The following is an 18,018-nucleotide window of genomic DNA, read 5'->3' on the forward strand; positions in this document are numbered from 1 at the left end:
ATCACTACATCTCATACACTGAGAAACCTGCTCTGGGGGCGCATTCTTTTCTTTTGAGTGTTGCTGCCTGCTTATGATTGGTCTTCATCATACAGGGAGAAGTACTACACACCTTCAGTGAAATCTTGATGACACCCACTTGGACTTAAAAGTAGACGAGAATTTTTTTTTTATCATGTATTTTTCAGTTCATAGTTCGTTTTAAATGGATACTAGAAATAGAAAATTACTTATTCTTTAAACCTGCTTTTTGTGTTACATGTGTTTTTATTAAACCTTTGGCATTTTTATTTTTCATACCATGATCGTTATTAAAAAAAAAAAAGGGGGGGGGATTTTTTTAGACTCAGACTTTCAGTCCTTTCAGGAAGGTTCCTTATCATTACAGATAACACCTCTATAATACACAACTGATAGCACAGAGTCCAGCAATCACAATATGTAATGTCGCAGATGATCCTGCTACCTTCACAATGACCCTTGCACTCTCTGGGTACATGCTTCAATACAAAAGATATGGTCGGGGACTGTTCATTGTGGCTAGTGTAATGAACGAACAATAGCCTCGAGTCTAAAAAAAAGCCCCAGTGATCAGTTTGAAAATGTGCAAGTTTTCTATTTTTTATTTTTAGATAAGATTGTGATCTGGAAAAAAAACTACACCAATTTTTTAAATTTAATAAATGTAAGATAAAAAGCAGATTTAAACAATAGGTCATTTTCTGATGACACATTCCTTTCACGTGCCTTGTAGAACACCATCTTTCTGGAAATCAGTGGACCACGATCACAGATCTCACTGATGTGGTCTTCACAGTTCTGAATGGGTTTCCCCTTTGATTTCTCGTAGGTGAATCTGTTGCTCAGGGCGGAGTTTTGTATTTTATCTCATTTAATATGTAGTGTTTGGGGCTATTTTTAGGCTTCCTGTAAATCTCAAGACTTTTTTTTTATCTTTTCAAGTATGCCTCGTACGCCTTTTTGATTATGAGTGCTGCCAGTTAGTAATCTGACATAAGATTGCTTGTATAGATGCAGGAATTAAAATCCAGGTTTGTACCTAAACGGTGGGAGCTGGGAAGTGTAATAATGTTGATGATGGAAAGAAGTGTAGAACTCAGGTGTACTGCTACAAGGATCATGAACTTCATGACCACATGCCTTAGGAAAAAAAATCTACCCCCATACATGCATGATATTTGCAGTAAAGAGTATCTCTGTCTAGCACCATGTAAAAAATATTTTAACAATGCTTAAAAAAAAAACTTCAGCTCCTATGCAGACATGTGAGTTTCTACATGCACACTGTGCAAGTAAATCACGTGTGATCCGCAGCGTCAAACCCGCAGCGTCCAGATGTTACAGCATAGTGGATGGGATTTCATTAATTCCATCTCCACTATGCGTTCGGAGATGCAGGCGGCAGACCTGCGTATCCGGACATGCGGCGCGTCTTTATAGACCGCAGCATGTCTATTTACGATGCGGAGACGCTCTGTCCCTGCAACGTAAATTTCCCATAGACTATCATTAGATGCGGTAAAACCACATCTAATGATTAGGCTCATGCATAATAACTGCGTAAACGCAGCTTTCTACGCATGTCTACTAATTTAAATAATCTCTTACCTGTCACCGCCGGAAGTCCACATCTACTGCAGTTCTCGCGATGACTGAGCTCACCGCGAGAACTGCCGTGCACGTGACCACCGGGTTTCCACCGGTCACTAGGCTGGTTCTCACGATCAGCTGATTGTGAGAACACTGCAATGCAGGTGACCGCCGGAGAGTTATCTCCAGTGGTCATCTACAAGCTCTGCTACATCTGGATGTCAAGCATCCAGATGTAGCAGAACTGGACTCGTCGTGGGACACTCTTTATTAAGGACTGCATCGGAACAGGGAGTATTTGTGTTGGTTTATTTATTTATTTTTTTGCTGGAGATCAAGGGATTCGGGGAAATAGCGGAACAATAAAGATGGGAAAACTGTGTGGGTTTTTTATTTCATTAAAATACTTTATTCTGGCTGTCTCTTTATTTAACCTATAACAACTATAGGATTAGTAATGGATAGGTATCTTATTGACGCCTCTCCATTACTAATGGGCTTGATGTCACTTTACATTACAAAGGTGGCATTAACCCCCAAACTATTACCCGACTTGCCACCGCTACAGGGCAGTGGGAAGAGCGAGGCTAAGTGCCTTAATTGGTGCATCTTAGAGATGTGCCATTTTTTGGAGTGGCCAAGAGCTGGTGTTTGTAGCCGGAGGGGGCAATGGTCCCTTGATAGGCTATTAATATCAGCCCGCAGCTGTCTGCCTAGCCTTTGCTGGTTATTAATTATAGGGGGACCCCACGTCATGTTTTTTGGTGTGGTCCCCCTATTTTAATAGCCAGTAAAGGCTAAGTATACAGCTGTGAGCTGATATTAATATCCTGGGAAGCTCCATGGGTATTATCCCTTTCCCAGGCTATAAACATTGGCCCCCAGTCACTGGCTTTCCCTCTGCTGGTATTTCAAAATTGCGTGGGAGTCCACGCCATTTTTTTATTTTTTTTTTAATTATTATTTACTCCGGGACCGGAGTGTGCGGCTAAATGTATTTCCGGTCCTAGTGCCGGCGGCAGCGCCGGGTGTTGATGCGAGAGACTCGCGCGAGTTTCTCACATCACACTCGCAAGTGTGACACCGACCCATCACGTACTTCTGGATGTGACACCAGATTCAACATATGTAAATTAGTACGCATGCGTAGTAAGCTGCGTTCCCGCAGTTATTGCGCATGTGACTAATAATTAGATGTGGTTTTACCGCATCTAATGTTAGTCTATGGGAAATTTACGCTGCGAGGACTGAGCGTCTCCGTATCATAAATAGACATACTGTGGTCTGGAAAGATCACAATCTGTATTCAAATTAAAAATTAGAAATCTTGCACTTTTCACATTGGCCACTGCTTTTTATTTTTGTTTTTTTAAATCAAACCTCCTGTTATTTCAGGAAATTCTCATGTACATTATCCACAATGAACAGACTCTGACCCTATCTTTAGCCCCTTCACGTCATTTGACGTACCTATATGTCCTCGTTGGATAGCGGTTCCTCACCTTTGAAGTATGGGTACGTCATGGTGATCTTGCACAGCACAGGAGCTGTACCCACATGATCGCCGCCAGGAGCTTGGCTTATGTGACAGCCGAGCCCCGTCTCTCACAGCCAGGAGCGATGCCAACATTGCCCCTGGCTGTTTAATCCCCCAAATGCTGCAGTCAATATCAATCGCAACATTTTGAAGGCTGGGAGGGGGAGGGGCGCCCTCTCCTGTCCGATCTGCGCCCCTACGGCGTCATCACGAGGGTCAGATTGTCGCCATGGCAACCTGAAATTGTCGTGATGACCCCCGGGTCTGCCAGCTATAGCAAGCCTGTTAGACCATGCTCATTGCAATGCTGGTGAATTATAATACATTATACCAACAATCAGAGTGATAAAAGTTAGTCTCATAGAGGGACTAAGTAAACAAGTTAAAAATAAAAATTAAAAAATATTTAAAAATGGATAAATCCACAAATTAAAAAAAAAATTTGAAAATATATTGTACCCATAAAATGTAAATACATGTTTTAATGTAAAAACAAAAAAGTATGCATATTTGGTATAGCCATATCTGGAACAGCCTGATCTAGAATACTGTGCCACTAGTTAAGCCCCTTCAGTGAACACCTTAAAAAAAAAAAAAAGTGGCAAAAAAAGTTTTTTTTCATCATACCGCAAACCAAAAGTAGAATAAAACGCTATAAAAAAAGTATTTAAATAAAAATGGTAGCGCTGAAAACACCATATCGTCCCGCAAAAAAAGAAGCCACCATACAGCTCCGTCAGCAGAAAATATAAGTTATAGCTCTCAAAATAAAGCGATGCAAACATGTTTTTATACAAAATTATTTTATATGAAAAATTATCAACAAATTATATAAATGCGGTATCACTGTAATCGTACTGACCCGAAGAATAAAGTTGCTTATCAATTTTATCACATGTGGAACAGCATAAAACAAAATCCTGAATTGCTGTTTTTTGTTTATTCTGCCTCCCAAAAATCAGAATAGAAAGCGATCAAAATGTCATGTGCTCGAAAATGGTATCAATAAAAACGTCAACTTGTCCCATAAAAAAACAAGCCCTCATATGACTCTGTCTGCCGAAATATGGAAAAATTATAGCTCTCAAAATTTGGCAATGCAAAAACTTGTTTTTACAAAAAAGTGTGTGACCGCAGCCAAACAAAAAAAAAATTATATAAATCTGGTATCGCTGTAATCGTACCGACCCAAAGAATAAAGTAGTCTAATTACCGGTACTTATACAGCACAAGGAATGGTGTTAAAAATAAACAATTCTTCACCTGCTGTTTATTGGTTCATTCTGCCTCCTAAAGATCACAGTAAGGCCCAGCCCACATTTATTCTGCGCTGAATGCTTACATCGGGTTTTTCGTGTAAATCTCTGAAAGACGTGAATCAGAAGGAACCCCTGGCGGAAGATTCCCTATAATGAGGCAGATGGAGGCACTGTGAACGCCGTCTGGCCTGTGATCCGGCGGTGTCCGTCTTTTTAAGCGTGCATAAAAGCACGATCCCCCACAGTTTTGTGCCAGTCGGAGTCCAGAATAGCTCTGCTGCCTCATTATATTGTGTGGATGTGTTGGCGGTTTCATCTGAATTACTTCACTCTGAGATTCAAATGTGAACCGCGATGTAAGTGCTCAACGAAGAGCCCAGTACATAAAAAAAGCAAATCCCCACTCAGATCTGTCATCTGTTAACAAAAATATAGGGAGCTTCCACATTACTGGTAGCACAAAGGCTCTGGAAATGTGAAATGGCTCTTGCCCCCCACCCCCCACCCCCTCAAAAAAAAAAAAAAAAACGTAGCAAATTCTGTTCTCCCGAATCCAAATGACTCCCTCCCGTGTGCCTAAATCACTTTATCAAAAAAAATATCAAGAAAAGTTTATTTATTGAAGCATCAGAAATGACAAGCTTTAGAGCAGTAGACTGGTACATTTGCAGAATATGCCTTATCAGCAAAAACCACTTCAAACAAGCATGCATATACTCTGTTCATAGGGAAAACTTTCAAATTCCAATAACGCCCTCCCCTTTATTCCCTTGGTATACCACATGGGGAAAAAAACAAAAAAAATTTTGGCTTGATCTGACTCGAGTGCATAACTTGTAAAACAAAATCTTATAAAGTATTTAAAGAAACCTTTCATCCTAGCACTAGTAAAATGAAGGTTACATCCAACACCAATACCTCAGACACTACTGCTGGCCATTTCATCCAGTCTCCCAGCGTGTTTCAAATTTACCAACAGATCCCCTTTTAATATATGGATTTTTCTCCATATGGATTGTATTGTTTAATCTCCAAACGATTTAATCGATCAAGGAAAGGCTACTTGCTAGCCAGTGTTTTGCAATAGTCTTCCTTACATGGTAGAATAGTTTAACTATGGCTAACTGCCCTGGAGAGGATCCTCCGATGTCCCCCATAAGACCCAGGATGCAAGGTTAAGGATATAATGGAAATTGGAGTGTTAAATTACTCTGCCAACGTTCTCCAATAGCTCACCCACTTGAGAACATGATGAAATCTGCTCCCTTTATCCTATATTGGGGACAATGATCATCCGCTCTGAGGCCCGTCCGAAATAGTGCTTTTGGGGTTCTATAAACTCTATGAATCAAGAACAGTTGTGACCTCCGCTGGGCTGTTTTGATCAATATCTGCCATGTTGAGTCCAAGATGTCCACCCATTCTTCCATGGATGTACACTGTGTGCAGAATTATTAGGCAAGTTGTATTTTGATCACATGATACTTTTTATACATGTTGTCCTACTCCGAGCTGTTCAGGCTTGAGAGCCAACTACCAATTAAGTAAATCAGGTGATGTGCATCTCTGTAATGAGGAGGGGTGTTGTCTAATGACATCAAAACCCTATATCAGGTGTGCTTAATTATTAGGCAACTTCCTTTCCTTTGGCAAAATCGGTCAGAAGAGAGATTTGACGGGCTCTGAAAAGTCCAAAATTGTGAGATGTCTTGCAGAGGGATGCAGCAGTCTTGAAATTGCCAAAGTTTTGAAGCGTGATCACCGAACAATCAAGCGTTTCATGGCAAATAGCCAACAGGGTCGCAAGAAGCGTGTTGGGCAAAAAAGGCACAAAATAACTGCCGATGAATTGAGGAAAATCAAGCGTGAAGCTGCCAAGATGCCATTTGCCACCAGCTTTGCCATATTTCAGAGCTGCAACGTTACTGGAGTAACAAAAAGCACAAGGTGTGCGATTCTCAGGGACATGGCCAAGGTAAGGAAGGCTGAAAAACGACCACCATTAAACAAGAAACATAAGATAAAACGTTAAGACTGGGACAAGAAATCTCTTAAGACTGACTTTTCAAAGGTTTTATGGATTGATGAAATGAGAGTGACTCTTGATGGGCCAGAGGCTGGATCAGTAAAGGGCAGAGAGCTCCACTCCGACTCAGACGCCAGCAAGGTGGAGGTGGGGTACTGGTATGGACTGGTATCATCAAAGATGAACTTGCGGGACCTTTTTGGGTTGAGGGTGGAGTGAAGCTCAACTCCCAGACCTACGGCCAGTTTCTGGAAGACAACTTCTTCAAGCAGTGGTACCGGAAGAAGTCAGTATCGTTCAAGCAAAACTTGATTTTCATGCAGGACAATACTCCATCACATGCCTCCAACTACTCCACAGCGTGGCTGGCCAGTAAAGGTCTCAAAGAAGAAAAAATAATGACATGGCCCCCTTGTTCGTCTGATCTGAACCCCATAGAGAACCTGTGGTCCCTCATAAAATGTGAGATCTACAGGGAGTGGAAACAGTACATCTGTAATGCTGTAGATAAGCCCCCGATGTATCCTGAAAGATGAGAAAAAGAGGTTATATTATACTCACCCAGGGCCTCTCTGACCTTTCCCGGCGCCTGTGCACTGCAGTACTTTGCTCTGCCCTCAACAGGGCAGACAAAGTACGCCTGCGCCGGAGCCGCAGCGTGAAGACAAGAATAGGACGTCATCGTAAGAAGATGGGAGGCCCCGGACCGCGACGCCCATCGGATCGGACCGCCCACCCAGGTGAGTATAATCTATCCTCTTTTTCTCATCTTTCAGGATGCATCGGGGGCTTATCTACAGCATTACAGAATGCTGTAGATAAGCCCCTGATGCCTGTGGGCGTAGCTCACCTTCGATTTTGGGGGTGACAGGTTCCCTTTAACTGGTATGTAAATGTATTATGTTGTTGTGGCTATGCTAGTTTGGCTAATAACCAAAGAGTGGTTTCTCCTTCCTCATAAATCTGTTGTTTTAAAAACATGCGTTTATTATCCAGCTACTCCAATTTATTCTCTCTTAATTGCTGTTTACTCTCTTTACATTGAGCCCTATTATCTGAACTGCTAGTATAAAAGCTTGTTCAGTTATGTCACTTAGTGACTATGGACTGTGGAGTCCTACCAAATCCCTGTAACTAGGGGCGCCTATCCCTGTCTCCCAGATTACTCATGAAGGTGGAGATGCCGGGCTCACGTGCCTTGCTATGCTCCTATATTAACTCTTATCTCTTCCCTCCCCCACCACGGGAGGTGTGATGCCGAAGTGTATAGGATAATACTAACCAGACAAACAAGGGTAGACTGAGAGGGATAAATGAAAACTACAATCATACAAAATACCAAACAGGTGAGTTATAGGAACGTGAAACCAAGGATGAACATACAAAAACTCCACCCCAAACAATTCTCCAAGCACGTACTTCACCTCCAACTACTAACCAGGCAGTAAGAACTATCACTGGTAATTCCCAAGTGACAGTGGTGAGCATATATACCAGAGGGGAGTAGCAAACACTGAACAGCTTAGACTATCCAGGTTGGAGAGCTCCAGAAGATCAACTGAACTCATTAACTCTTGCACTGCCAGCAAGGAAAACAAACTACATTCAAGGGTGCTGAACCTAAATTAAGGTTAAATTTCCAGCCCAAAGATTGTAAATTTCGCATTGGATTGACTTGTACCTAAAATAGGAGAGGAGAATGATCTGATAAGGACCAAGGGGAGTGTTCAATGTTGAAAAGAAATAGGACCATAAGGGGCTTACAGAGAATTATATCTATTCTTGAAAGAGACCGATACGTCGAGGATATACAGGAGTGTCTAAACCATATTTATCATCCGCATGTTTGGCATTTCTGTAGCGATGAGATCCCGCTTAATTTACGGGTGCATGTCTCCCAAAGCATGTGCTTGGCATAATGTACGGGCACTACAATGGCAATTTGCAATTTTCACGCAGCAACATCCACTGCTTCTCGTTTCCCCTTCTGCTGAGAACTCAGGAAAAAATGGACCTTGATGTTTGTTGTGCAATTTCTCCTATTAACCCTTATTAGAATGATAAATTTGGAGCAAAAACAACATTTTAGTGGTAAAAATTAAATTATTTCTTCCTTCTTAATATTTCTTCTGTAAATATTCTTTCTTCGCCATCCTCAGAAGAAAATGGACCATACAATTTGTTTTGCAATTTTTCCTGAATGCACAGATACACCATTATGTGGAGTAAAACTACTCTTTGGGCGCATGGCAGAGCTCAGAAGGGAAAAAGCGCCAATTGAATTCTGGAGCACAATTTTGGTTGGAATGGATTCTGGATGCCATGTCACAATGAAGAGCCCCTGACATGCCAAAACAGCAGAAATCCGCAGAAGTGACCCCCATTTTGGAAACTACACCTTATAAAGAATTCATGATTTAGGGGTGCAGTGAGCATTTTTAAGCCTCAGGTACGGTAATTCCCAGAATTGTATAACATTGGGTTGAGTCAATGTAAAATTACCATTTTTTTCCATTGAAATGTTGCTTTAGCCTCAAGTTTTTAATTTTTAAAAGGGATAAGAGGAGAAATTGAATGGTACAATTTGTTACGCAATTTCTGCAGAGTATACCAATACACCATTTGCGGTTAAAAACTACTTTTGAGACACAGTGCAAAACTCAGAAGGGAAGAAGCGCCATATTGGAATTCAGATGTTGCTGGAATGGTTTGAGGGTGCCATGTCACATTGACAGAGGCACTGAGATGCCAGAACAGCGGAACCCCCCATAAGTGATACCGTTTTACAAACTACACCCCCAATGAATTCATCTAGGGGTGCAGTGAGTGTATTGACACCACATGTGCCTCACGGATACTGAAAGCCTGTGCTAGCATTTCTTCTGCGGTGTTGCTATCAGTGTGTCAAGAGTGGGAGAAGAGGGTTGCATTGACAATCCAACACAATGGGCAGCACTTTGAACACATTTTATGTGGTCATAAACTTATAAATAACTCGTGAAAGAATAAAGTTACGTTAAAACCAAGCACATCATTGTTTTTCTTGTGAAATTCTCAATAAGTTTGATGTCACGTGACCCTCTTCCCACTGAAAAAAATAAAGTTGGATCCAAAATGGCCGACTTCAACATGGCCGCCATGGTCACCACCCATCTTGAAAAGTATCCCCCTCCTATATATTAATGTGCCACAAACAGGAAGTTGATATCACCAACCATTCTCATTTTATTTAGGTGTATCCATATAAATGGCCCACCCTGTAGATATGTGGTACATCTTATTTATTATTTTGTTTGATATAAGTATCTGGTTTAAGTGCATAAGAATTAAAAGATTGAAAGTTGCTAAAATTTTCTCCAAAATTCTGCTATGTTCACACAAAAAATATTGACCTAGTACAAAAAAAAAAGTGTCAAAAATAATCAGCCTCAGAATCACTGGGATTCGTTAAAGCGTTCCAGAGTTATTACCACATGCAGTGACACTGGTCAGAATTGTAAAATTTGGCCTTGTCAGGAAGGAAACAATAGGCGTTAGTATGGCAGCATCTAATGAGGGGGTGCAAAGGTCATTCTAAAGGGAGAGGGAGCAAAGGGTGGACTCTGAAATTATCTATTGTAAATGCTGGATCCTGTGTTATCGGCTGTGCATAGAGGTGTTACCTGCTGAAAACTCTTCCTGAAAAGACAGGAACGGAAAGCGCACAATACTGCTGGGGATCGGTCGCGCTGGTGTGAGAGGGAGTTTGGTAAGGGGAGTATGGTTTATATTCTAGAGCCAGTGTTCCTCACAGCCCCCCAACACATCATGGGTTCAGGATTGCACAGGTGAGAGAACCTGTGGCAATTTCTGATGCCTCAATAATAGTTCCATCTCCTTGGCAATACTAAGGAAATTCTGAAAACATGATCTGTTGGTGACCATGAAGATTGGCGCTTGGGAAGCACTGTTCTAGAGCCTCCTACGTGGTTAAAAAAAAAAAAAAAGGGGGGATAAACCCATTTTTATGACACATGGAAAATGGACTAGAGTGGAATTTGTTCACTCATTTCCATAAGAACCTTTGATGGAAAAAGTTTGCACCACCTTCTTCTCCGGTAGGTGGCCGCTGCTGGACACTTTGGGTTGGCATCCAAGTTCTTTTTATAAGTTTTGGTCTCATATCTTTAAGACATTTTTTTAGCAAAACCACCCAACTTTATCCGTAAAGTGAAATTATTTTTAAACTAAGGCACAAATGTTCAATAGAGGCACAGACATAGGCTGGAACTCCATGATTACATCCCCCGTTGTAGCGTTCTTTTCTGAGCAATGTATTCTGTATCTGTGCATGTGACCGGTAGCGTGGAATGCCATCGCCTCTTACAGGTGGGGATTTTTGTATCCGCCACCCCTCTGCATATAACGGCTCGAGGAGCATATTAATGGCCGTGACCAGTGTTGGGAGCTTGCCAATCAATAAGAACATTGACTAGAAGTTAATAGACACAAATATCTGCAGCTACTGCTGTTCGGGAACATGGACATCGCCTCCCCGTGCTTCAATCAATAGCTGGACATATTGCACAGCACTCGCTGCTCTTTAGCCTGTTTGTTGGCTTGTCCCCAGATGAATCAGGCCTGTCTCTATCAATTATCTTCAGCCTCGCAGATTTACAGCACTGTCACATGAGCGCAGACTGTCAGCACCAGGAATCACCGCTCATCTCACTCTCTGCACTGCCAGACGGCATTGACGGGCTTCATTATTCACACTATAAAGCTGATCCTCTACCGAAATTTGCCTTCATATAAAAATGTATGTGTGAGTAAATAATTATTCATCCATGAAATACCGTAATAATTATTGCATTCCTACTTTATTCCTCCTGTCAAATAAGATCCCCCATCCCAAAACCACATATGGGCATGCGGTCTCTGAAAGCTAAATCCGTCAACACCTTTATATCTTAAAGAAGTTTTCCCTTACTTGGACAACTTCTTCTCATACCCATCGCTTGGCCCCGATAAAACAATAAAGCTTCTACTCCGGTGACTGCACTGTTCCCGCGGTGTCGGCACTTGCTCTCACTGGTGTTGTGACACATGACGCTGGTGCCCAATGAGCGCTGGCGTCACTGTCTCGTATTTGGACAAATTGAACATGAAGTGGAGGTCCGGGCTCCAGCTGATCTCTGACTTCCTCTTCGTGCTCGATTTTACCAAAGTCTGGGGTTGATTGGACCCCGGAGTCACAGCAACAGCACAAGAGCCCCGGAGAACTATTGCCGACACCACGGGAACGGCGCCAACACGGGAGTTGGGTATGAGCTCTATTATATTATCGGGGCCAAGTGTGGAGTATGAGAAGAAGTTGTCCAAGTAGTGGACAACTTCTTTAAGATAGAAAGGTGTTGATGGATTTAGCTTTCAGAGACCTGCATGTCCATATATGTGGCTTTGGGATGGGGGGATCTTATTGACAGGTTTTCTGTAGAGGGGTTATCCAGGACTATTTTATTTTTTTACTATGGGCCTAAAAACTACAGGCAGAACAGATAGGTAGTTAGCACCCACTTATCAGGCACCAGCAATTCTGCTGCTTCACGTGAACGGAGCAGCTTTTCCAGGCTTCTGTGTAAACGGGACATGACTGCTGATTAACGGACAGCTCCCCGCAGTTAGGAAGTGGGAAGCCAACTGTTAATCGGCATGGCATTGGCAGAGCAACAGAGCGGAAGAGAAGCCGCTGCTCTCTTGATGTGATGTCAACAGAAGCTGCAGAATTGCCGGTGGTAGCGAGACCACTCTGTGCTGGCAAATATTGGCTTTGGACACAACAGGCGGGGGGACAGCTAATTCCTTTGTTAGTTCTTAGGCCCAGTACGAAAGTAAAATAGTTCTGGATAACCATTTTAAATACCTGTTACTGCACAAGATGACTTCCCATTCTTACATAAAGTATTACTAATGGTCATTTATGTTAGTGATGTGGTCTATGTGTAAATCTCATCATTTATTTTCCGATTTATATTTTTGTCAATTTTTTTTTTCTCAGATTTTCAAGTACGAATATAATTCACACGGGCCCCGAATGGTCAATAATTGCCATTGTCCTGCTGTCTGCGTAAGTGTTACTAATCATATCGCAATGCACAGAATGCCTACAACTCCCTGTATATAGAATACCTGCGGGTACAAAGTATGAACAAGCCCACCCTGCTAACCTAACATGTCAGTAGCAAGAAAGAGGTGCCACACTGTAACTGTATGATCTGACAACGCAAGGTTTGTATGTAGTCTGTAACCATGGACGACGAACAAAATGGATGCATATTTTTATTGCCTTTTAAAAGGGAGCAGGCCCCTGTGAGATAGCTATTTTGGTTCCGTTCTTAGTAGAGGATCATTTCTGCTACACATAACAGGGCTGCAGCCCTGCTCTGTGTAGCACAAGCGACCAGATGATCGCAGCTTCAAGTCTTCTAAGGAGACTATTAAAGCAAGTAAAAAGTAGAAAAAGAAAAGTTTTTAAAAATATTTAAAAATTAAATATAAAAGTTCAAATCACCCCCTTTTGCCCCATTCAAAATATAACATACACATATTTGGTATCGGCATGTTCAGAATCGCCCGATCTATCAAAATATAAAGTAAATTAATCCAATCGGTAAGTGGCGTAACAAAAAGAAAAATCAATACACTGAATCCCACCAAATAACCTCTTATATACAGTGTGAGCACTCACGTAGACCCCTATATACAGCATGAGCTGCCCACATAGCCTTTAATATACAGCGTGAGCCCCAACATAGCCTCCATATATACAGTGTTAGCACTCCACATAGCCTCCATATGTACAGTGTGAGCCCCCACATAGCCTCCATATGTACAGTGTGAGCACTCCACATAGCCTCCATATATACAGCATGAGCCCCCACATAGCCTCCATATGTACAGTGTGAGCCCCCACATAGCCTCCATATGTACAGTGTGAGCACTCCACATAGCCTCCATATGTACAGCGTGAGCCCCCACACAGCCTCCATATATACAGTGTGAGCCCCCACACAGCCTCCATATATACAGTGTGAGCCCCCACACAGCCTCCATATATACAGTGTGAGCCCCCACATAGCCTCCATATATACAGTGTTAGCACTCCACATAGCCTCCATATGTACAGTGTGAGCCCCCACATAGCCTCCATATGTACAGTGTGAGCACTCCACATAGCCTCCATATATACAGCGTGAGCCCCCACATAGCCTCCATATGTACAGTGTGAGCCCCCACATAGCCTCCATATGTACAGTGTGAGCACTCCACATAGCCTCCATATGTACAGCGTGAGCCCCCACACAGCCTCCATATATACAGTGTGAGCCCCCACATAGCCTCCATATATACAGCGTGAGCCCCCACATAGCCTCCATATATACAGCGTGAGCCCCCACATAGCCTCCATATATACAGCGTGAGCCCCCACATAGCCTCCATATATACAGCGTGAGCCCCCACATAGCCTCCATATATACAGCGTGAGCCCCACATAGCCTCCATATATACAGCGTGAGCCCCCACGTAGCCGCCATATACACAGCGTGAGCCCCCACGTAGTCTCCATATATGCAGCGTGAGCCCCCACGTAGCCTCCATATATGCAGTGTGAGCCCCCACGTAGCCTCCATATATAGTGTGTGCCCCACATAGCCTCGATGTATACAGTGTGTGCCCCCACACAGCCTCCATATATACAGTGTGAGCCCCCACACAGCCTCCATATATACAGTGTGAGCACTCCACATAGCCTCCATATGTACAGTGTGAGCCCCCACATAGCCTCCATATATACAGCGTGAGCCCCCACATAGGCTCCATATGTACAGCGTGAGCCCCCACATAGCCTCCATATGTACAGTGTGAGCCCCCACATAGCCTCCATATGTACAGTGTGAGCCCCCACATAGCCTCCATATGTACAGTGTGAGCCCCCACATAGCCTCCATATATACAGCGTGAGCCCCCACATAGCCTCCATATATACAGCGTGAGCCCCCACATAGCCTCCATATATACAGCGTGAGCCCCCACATAGCCTCCATATATACAGCGTGAGCCCCCACATAGCCTCCATATATACAGCGTGAGCCCCCACATAGCCTCCATATATACAGCGTGAGCCCCACATAGCCTCCATATATACAGCGTGAGCCCCCACGTAGCCTCCATATACACAGCGTGAGCCCCCACGTAGTCTCCATATATGCAGCGTGAGCCCCCACGTAGCCTCCATATATGCAGTGTGAGCCCCCACATAGCCTCCATATATAGTGTGTGCCCCACATAGCCTCCATGTATACAGTGTGTGCCCCACATAGCCTCCATATATGCAGTGTGAGCCCCCACATATCCTCCATATATACAGTGTGAGCCCCCACATAGCCTCCAAATATACAGCGTGATCCCCCACATAGCCTCCATATATACAGTGAGCCCCACATAGCCTCCATATATACAGTGTGAACCCCTATAGGTCTGCTCTACACACATCAGGGTATATTATTTATCACAATAAATGTACCAGAATTCGGGTGTCTTGAGTATTTTCCTCTCTCCCCCCCCCAAATAAAAAAAACACAAAAAAAAAAAACTTAAACTACTTTTTACAACTTGTCTGACAAGGGAGTGTGACCTTGGTGAAAACAGTTGGGGCTTGTTGGGAAAAGGGGTGTGGCCTGACATGACTTCATGCGGAAAAAAATTGAAATTTGCATTTTTGGCAATAAGTAAGCCAACTATAATAGCTGGTGTAAATCTGGACCAGGCAGTCTTAAAATTAGATAGATTTATCATTCAGCATTAACCATTTAGTTAAACTTGGCTCGCTCAGATTGCCTGATCTAAGTTTGCCCTAAGAATTGCATCGTATGCATCGTATTGATACATATTATTTTTATTGTTTTTGAATGTTGCTTTGTTTGTGATTTCTATTTTATTTATTTTTTTCTGGAGTTCTTTAGTGGTAATCTGGGGGTTTATTCATGTTTTTTTGTTTTGTTTTTAAAATTAGTATAACGGAAAAAAGGCCCTTATCTCTGGTACTGTACGGCATATTTAACAAAAAAAAAACAATAAATAATCAGAAGAGCAGCGCAAATAAAATAACAGCGAAAACTGTCCACGTTTGATCTCGTGACAACTTCTTTAAAAGACTAGGGAAAGGAAAGCCCATTTTGTTTCTATATCGTTATTTGATTCAGCTGTTGCACCTAATCTGATAATTAGACAATACTTAACTATTCCCAGCGACTCTTATATAAGAGTAAAGGTACCGTTACACTAAACGACTTACCAACGATCATGACCAGCGATACGACCTGGCCGTGATCGTTGGTAAGTCGTAGTGTGGTCGCTGGGGAGGTCACACAGACAGCTCTCTCCAGCGACCAACGATCAGGGGAACGACTTCGGCATCGTTGAAACTGTCTTCAACGATGCCGAAGTCCCCGGGTAACCAGGGTAAACATCGGGTTACTAAGTGCAGGGCCGCGCTTAGTAACCCGATATTTACCCTGGTTACCATTGTAAAAGTAAAAAAAAAAACACTACATACTCACATTCCGATGTCTGTCACGTCCCCCACCGTCAGCTTCCCTGCACTGTGTCAGCGCCGGCCGTAAAGCAGAGCACAGAAGTGAAGTCACCGCTGTGCTTTACGGCCATCGCTGACACAGTGCAGGGAAGCTGACGGCGGGGGACGTGACAGACACCGGAATGTAAGTATGTAGTGTTTTTTTTTTACTTTTACAATGTTAACCAGGGTAAATATCAGGTTACTAAGCGCGGCCCTGCACTTAGTAACCCGATATTTACCCTGGTTACAAGTGAACACATCGCCGGATCGGCGTCACACACACCGATCCAGCGATGACAGCGGGTCATCAGCGACCAAAAAAAGGTCCTGATCATTCCCCAGCGACCAACGATCTCCCTGCAGGGGCCTGATCGTTGGTCGCTGTCACACATAACGAGATCGTTAGCGGGATCGTTGCTACGTCAGAAAAAGCGTGACGTTGCAACGATATCGTTAACAAAATCGTTATGTGTGAAGGTACCTTAATAATATACCGTAATCCTTGATATCACATATCTAATCTGTAGGTCATAATCTAATGTTTTGGTAATTGTTCTGTGTGTAAGGAAAAAAAAAATAAAACCTATTGTGCTCGAACATTAAACCGTCAACTTTCCCATAACGAGATAAAGAAGATCCATATCTTCAGCTTCCAGTCGTTTCCAGTAAATGTAGCAGTGTTACTTTTGCTTCTTGTTGCGGGTTTTATGAGTCATTTGAGCCTCTGGGGCAAGGAAGTACTTTGGAGACTTTCACAGGTCAAGGAACGTTGTGGTCCAACATTGTAGCATCTTTGGCGCAGCACTTAATACCTTTTGATATTGCTTCAGTCTGACACATTGTTCTATATTCACCGTCCCAAGGAAGTCCATACTAGTAGGTATTAGCGTAGGCTTCAACGAGCCCTCCATCTGTGTCACTCCGTCAGATACTGCTCAAACGATTCATTAAATCAGAACACAGAAAGTAACTTTACTGGACATCAATATTTTATTAGCTATAAGAACAAATCTTTTGTCATTTTTATTATATGCTTTTTTTTTGGTTGAATTGGTGATTTGTGAAACAGATCTTATGAATTTTTTAGTCTTTCTATGCAATTTAAACAAAAAAAAAAATATTTGCTTGCCAGGCTAAAATAGTTTCCAATACGTTCGTATGTTTATATACTAGTTATCTGGGTAAAGCACTCGGTAAAACTACAATTATTTTTTTTTTTGTCTTACAATTGTACGATTTACCATTAGTTCCACGTGATTATATCAAGTAATATAAATATGAAAGATCGTTTTAAAATACTGAGTTTACTGTAAAGGATATGTGAATATTTTTTTTTTATTTTGTTTCTAATGTTCTTCCAATGTAAGTTTGTAACAAGTCTAATTAAAAAAATATATATATTTTAATTGTCTCCGTACGCATAAAGGTTAGAAATTGATCGCCCGAGTTTTTGGCTTTTTATTTTTGAGGCGGGCTTTCTAATTATTCTATAGTGACTAGGAGCAAGGGTTTGTTTGCAGTCTCTTACCATAGAGACACATCGGTGGGCACGAGAGCTGTATACAAAGAATGGTAGAATATTTTTAAGCAACACTATTCGCCTAGTTTCTTCATTTTTTTTCAGGATATATTAAAGGGAACCTGTCATGTTCAAAATTGTATCTGATCTGCAGGATAATGATGTAGAGGAGCAGGAGGAGCCGAGAAGAATTATACACCTTTTTATTGGGGGGAGTTTCCGTAAAACTTACCTTTTGTTCATTGTAATCCCTCATGTTTGCATGCTTATCAGTCCAGTGGGAGGTGCTATTCAGTGATTGACAGTCTTCCCTATATGACTCGATGGAGGGATGGCTGTCAGTCACTGAGTAGCACCGCCCACTGGACTTATAGGTGTACAAGCACCAGGGATTTCCATGAATGAAATATAAGTCCGCTTCTCCTGCTCTATATTGTGATGTCCACAGAT

At 42.4% G+C, this 18,018-nt stretch overlaps 1 protein-coding gene across 3 annotated transcripts in view; it reads left to right on the forward strand.

Moving 5' to 3' along the window:
- RPAP2 (RNA polymerase II associated protein 2) overlaps positions 1–18,018 on the forward strand; it is a 99,259-nt gene that overhangs the window by 39,695 nt on the left and 41,546 nt on the right. For all 3 annotated transcript variants that reach the window (XM_069737564.1, XM_069737565.1, XM_069737566.1), the window contains one exon: positions 12,471–12,539. In XM_069737564.1, coding sequence (XP_069593665.1) covers positions 12,471–12,539 — 69 coding nt within the window. The remainder of the gene's footprint in view (positions 1–12,470; positions 12,540–18,018) is intronic.

Source organism: Ranitomeya imitator, chromosome 8 (assembly GCF_032444005.1).
Source record: "Ranitomeya imitator isolate aRanImi1 chromosome 8, aRanImi1.pri, whole genome shotgun sequence".
NCBI classification, from domain to species: domain Eukaryota; kingdom Metazoa; phylum Chordata; class Amphibia; order Anura; family Dendrobatidae; genus Ranitomeya; species Ranitomeya imitator.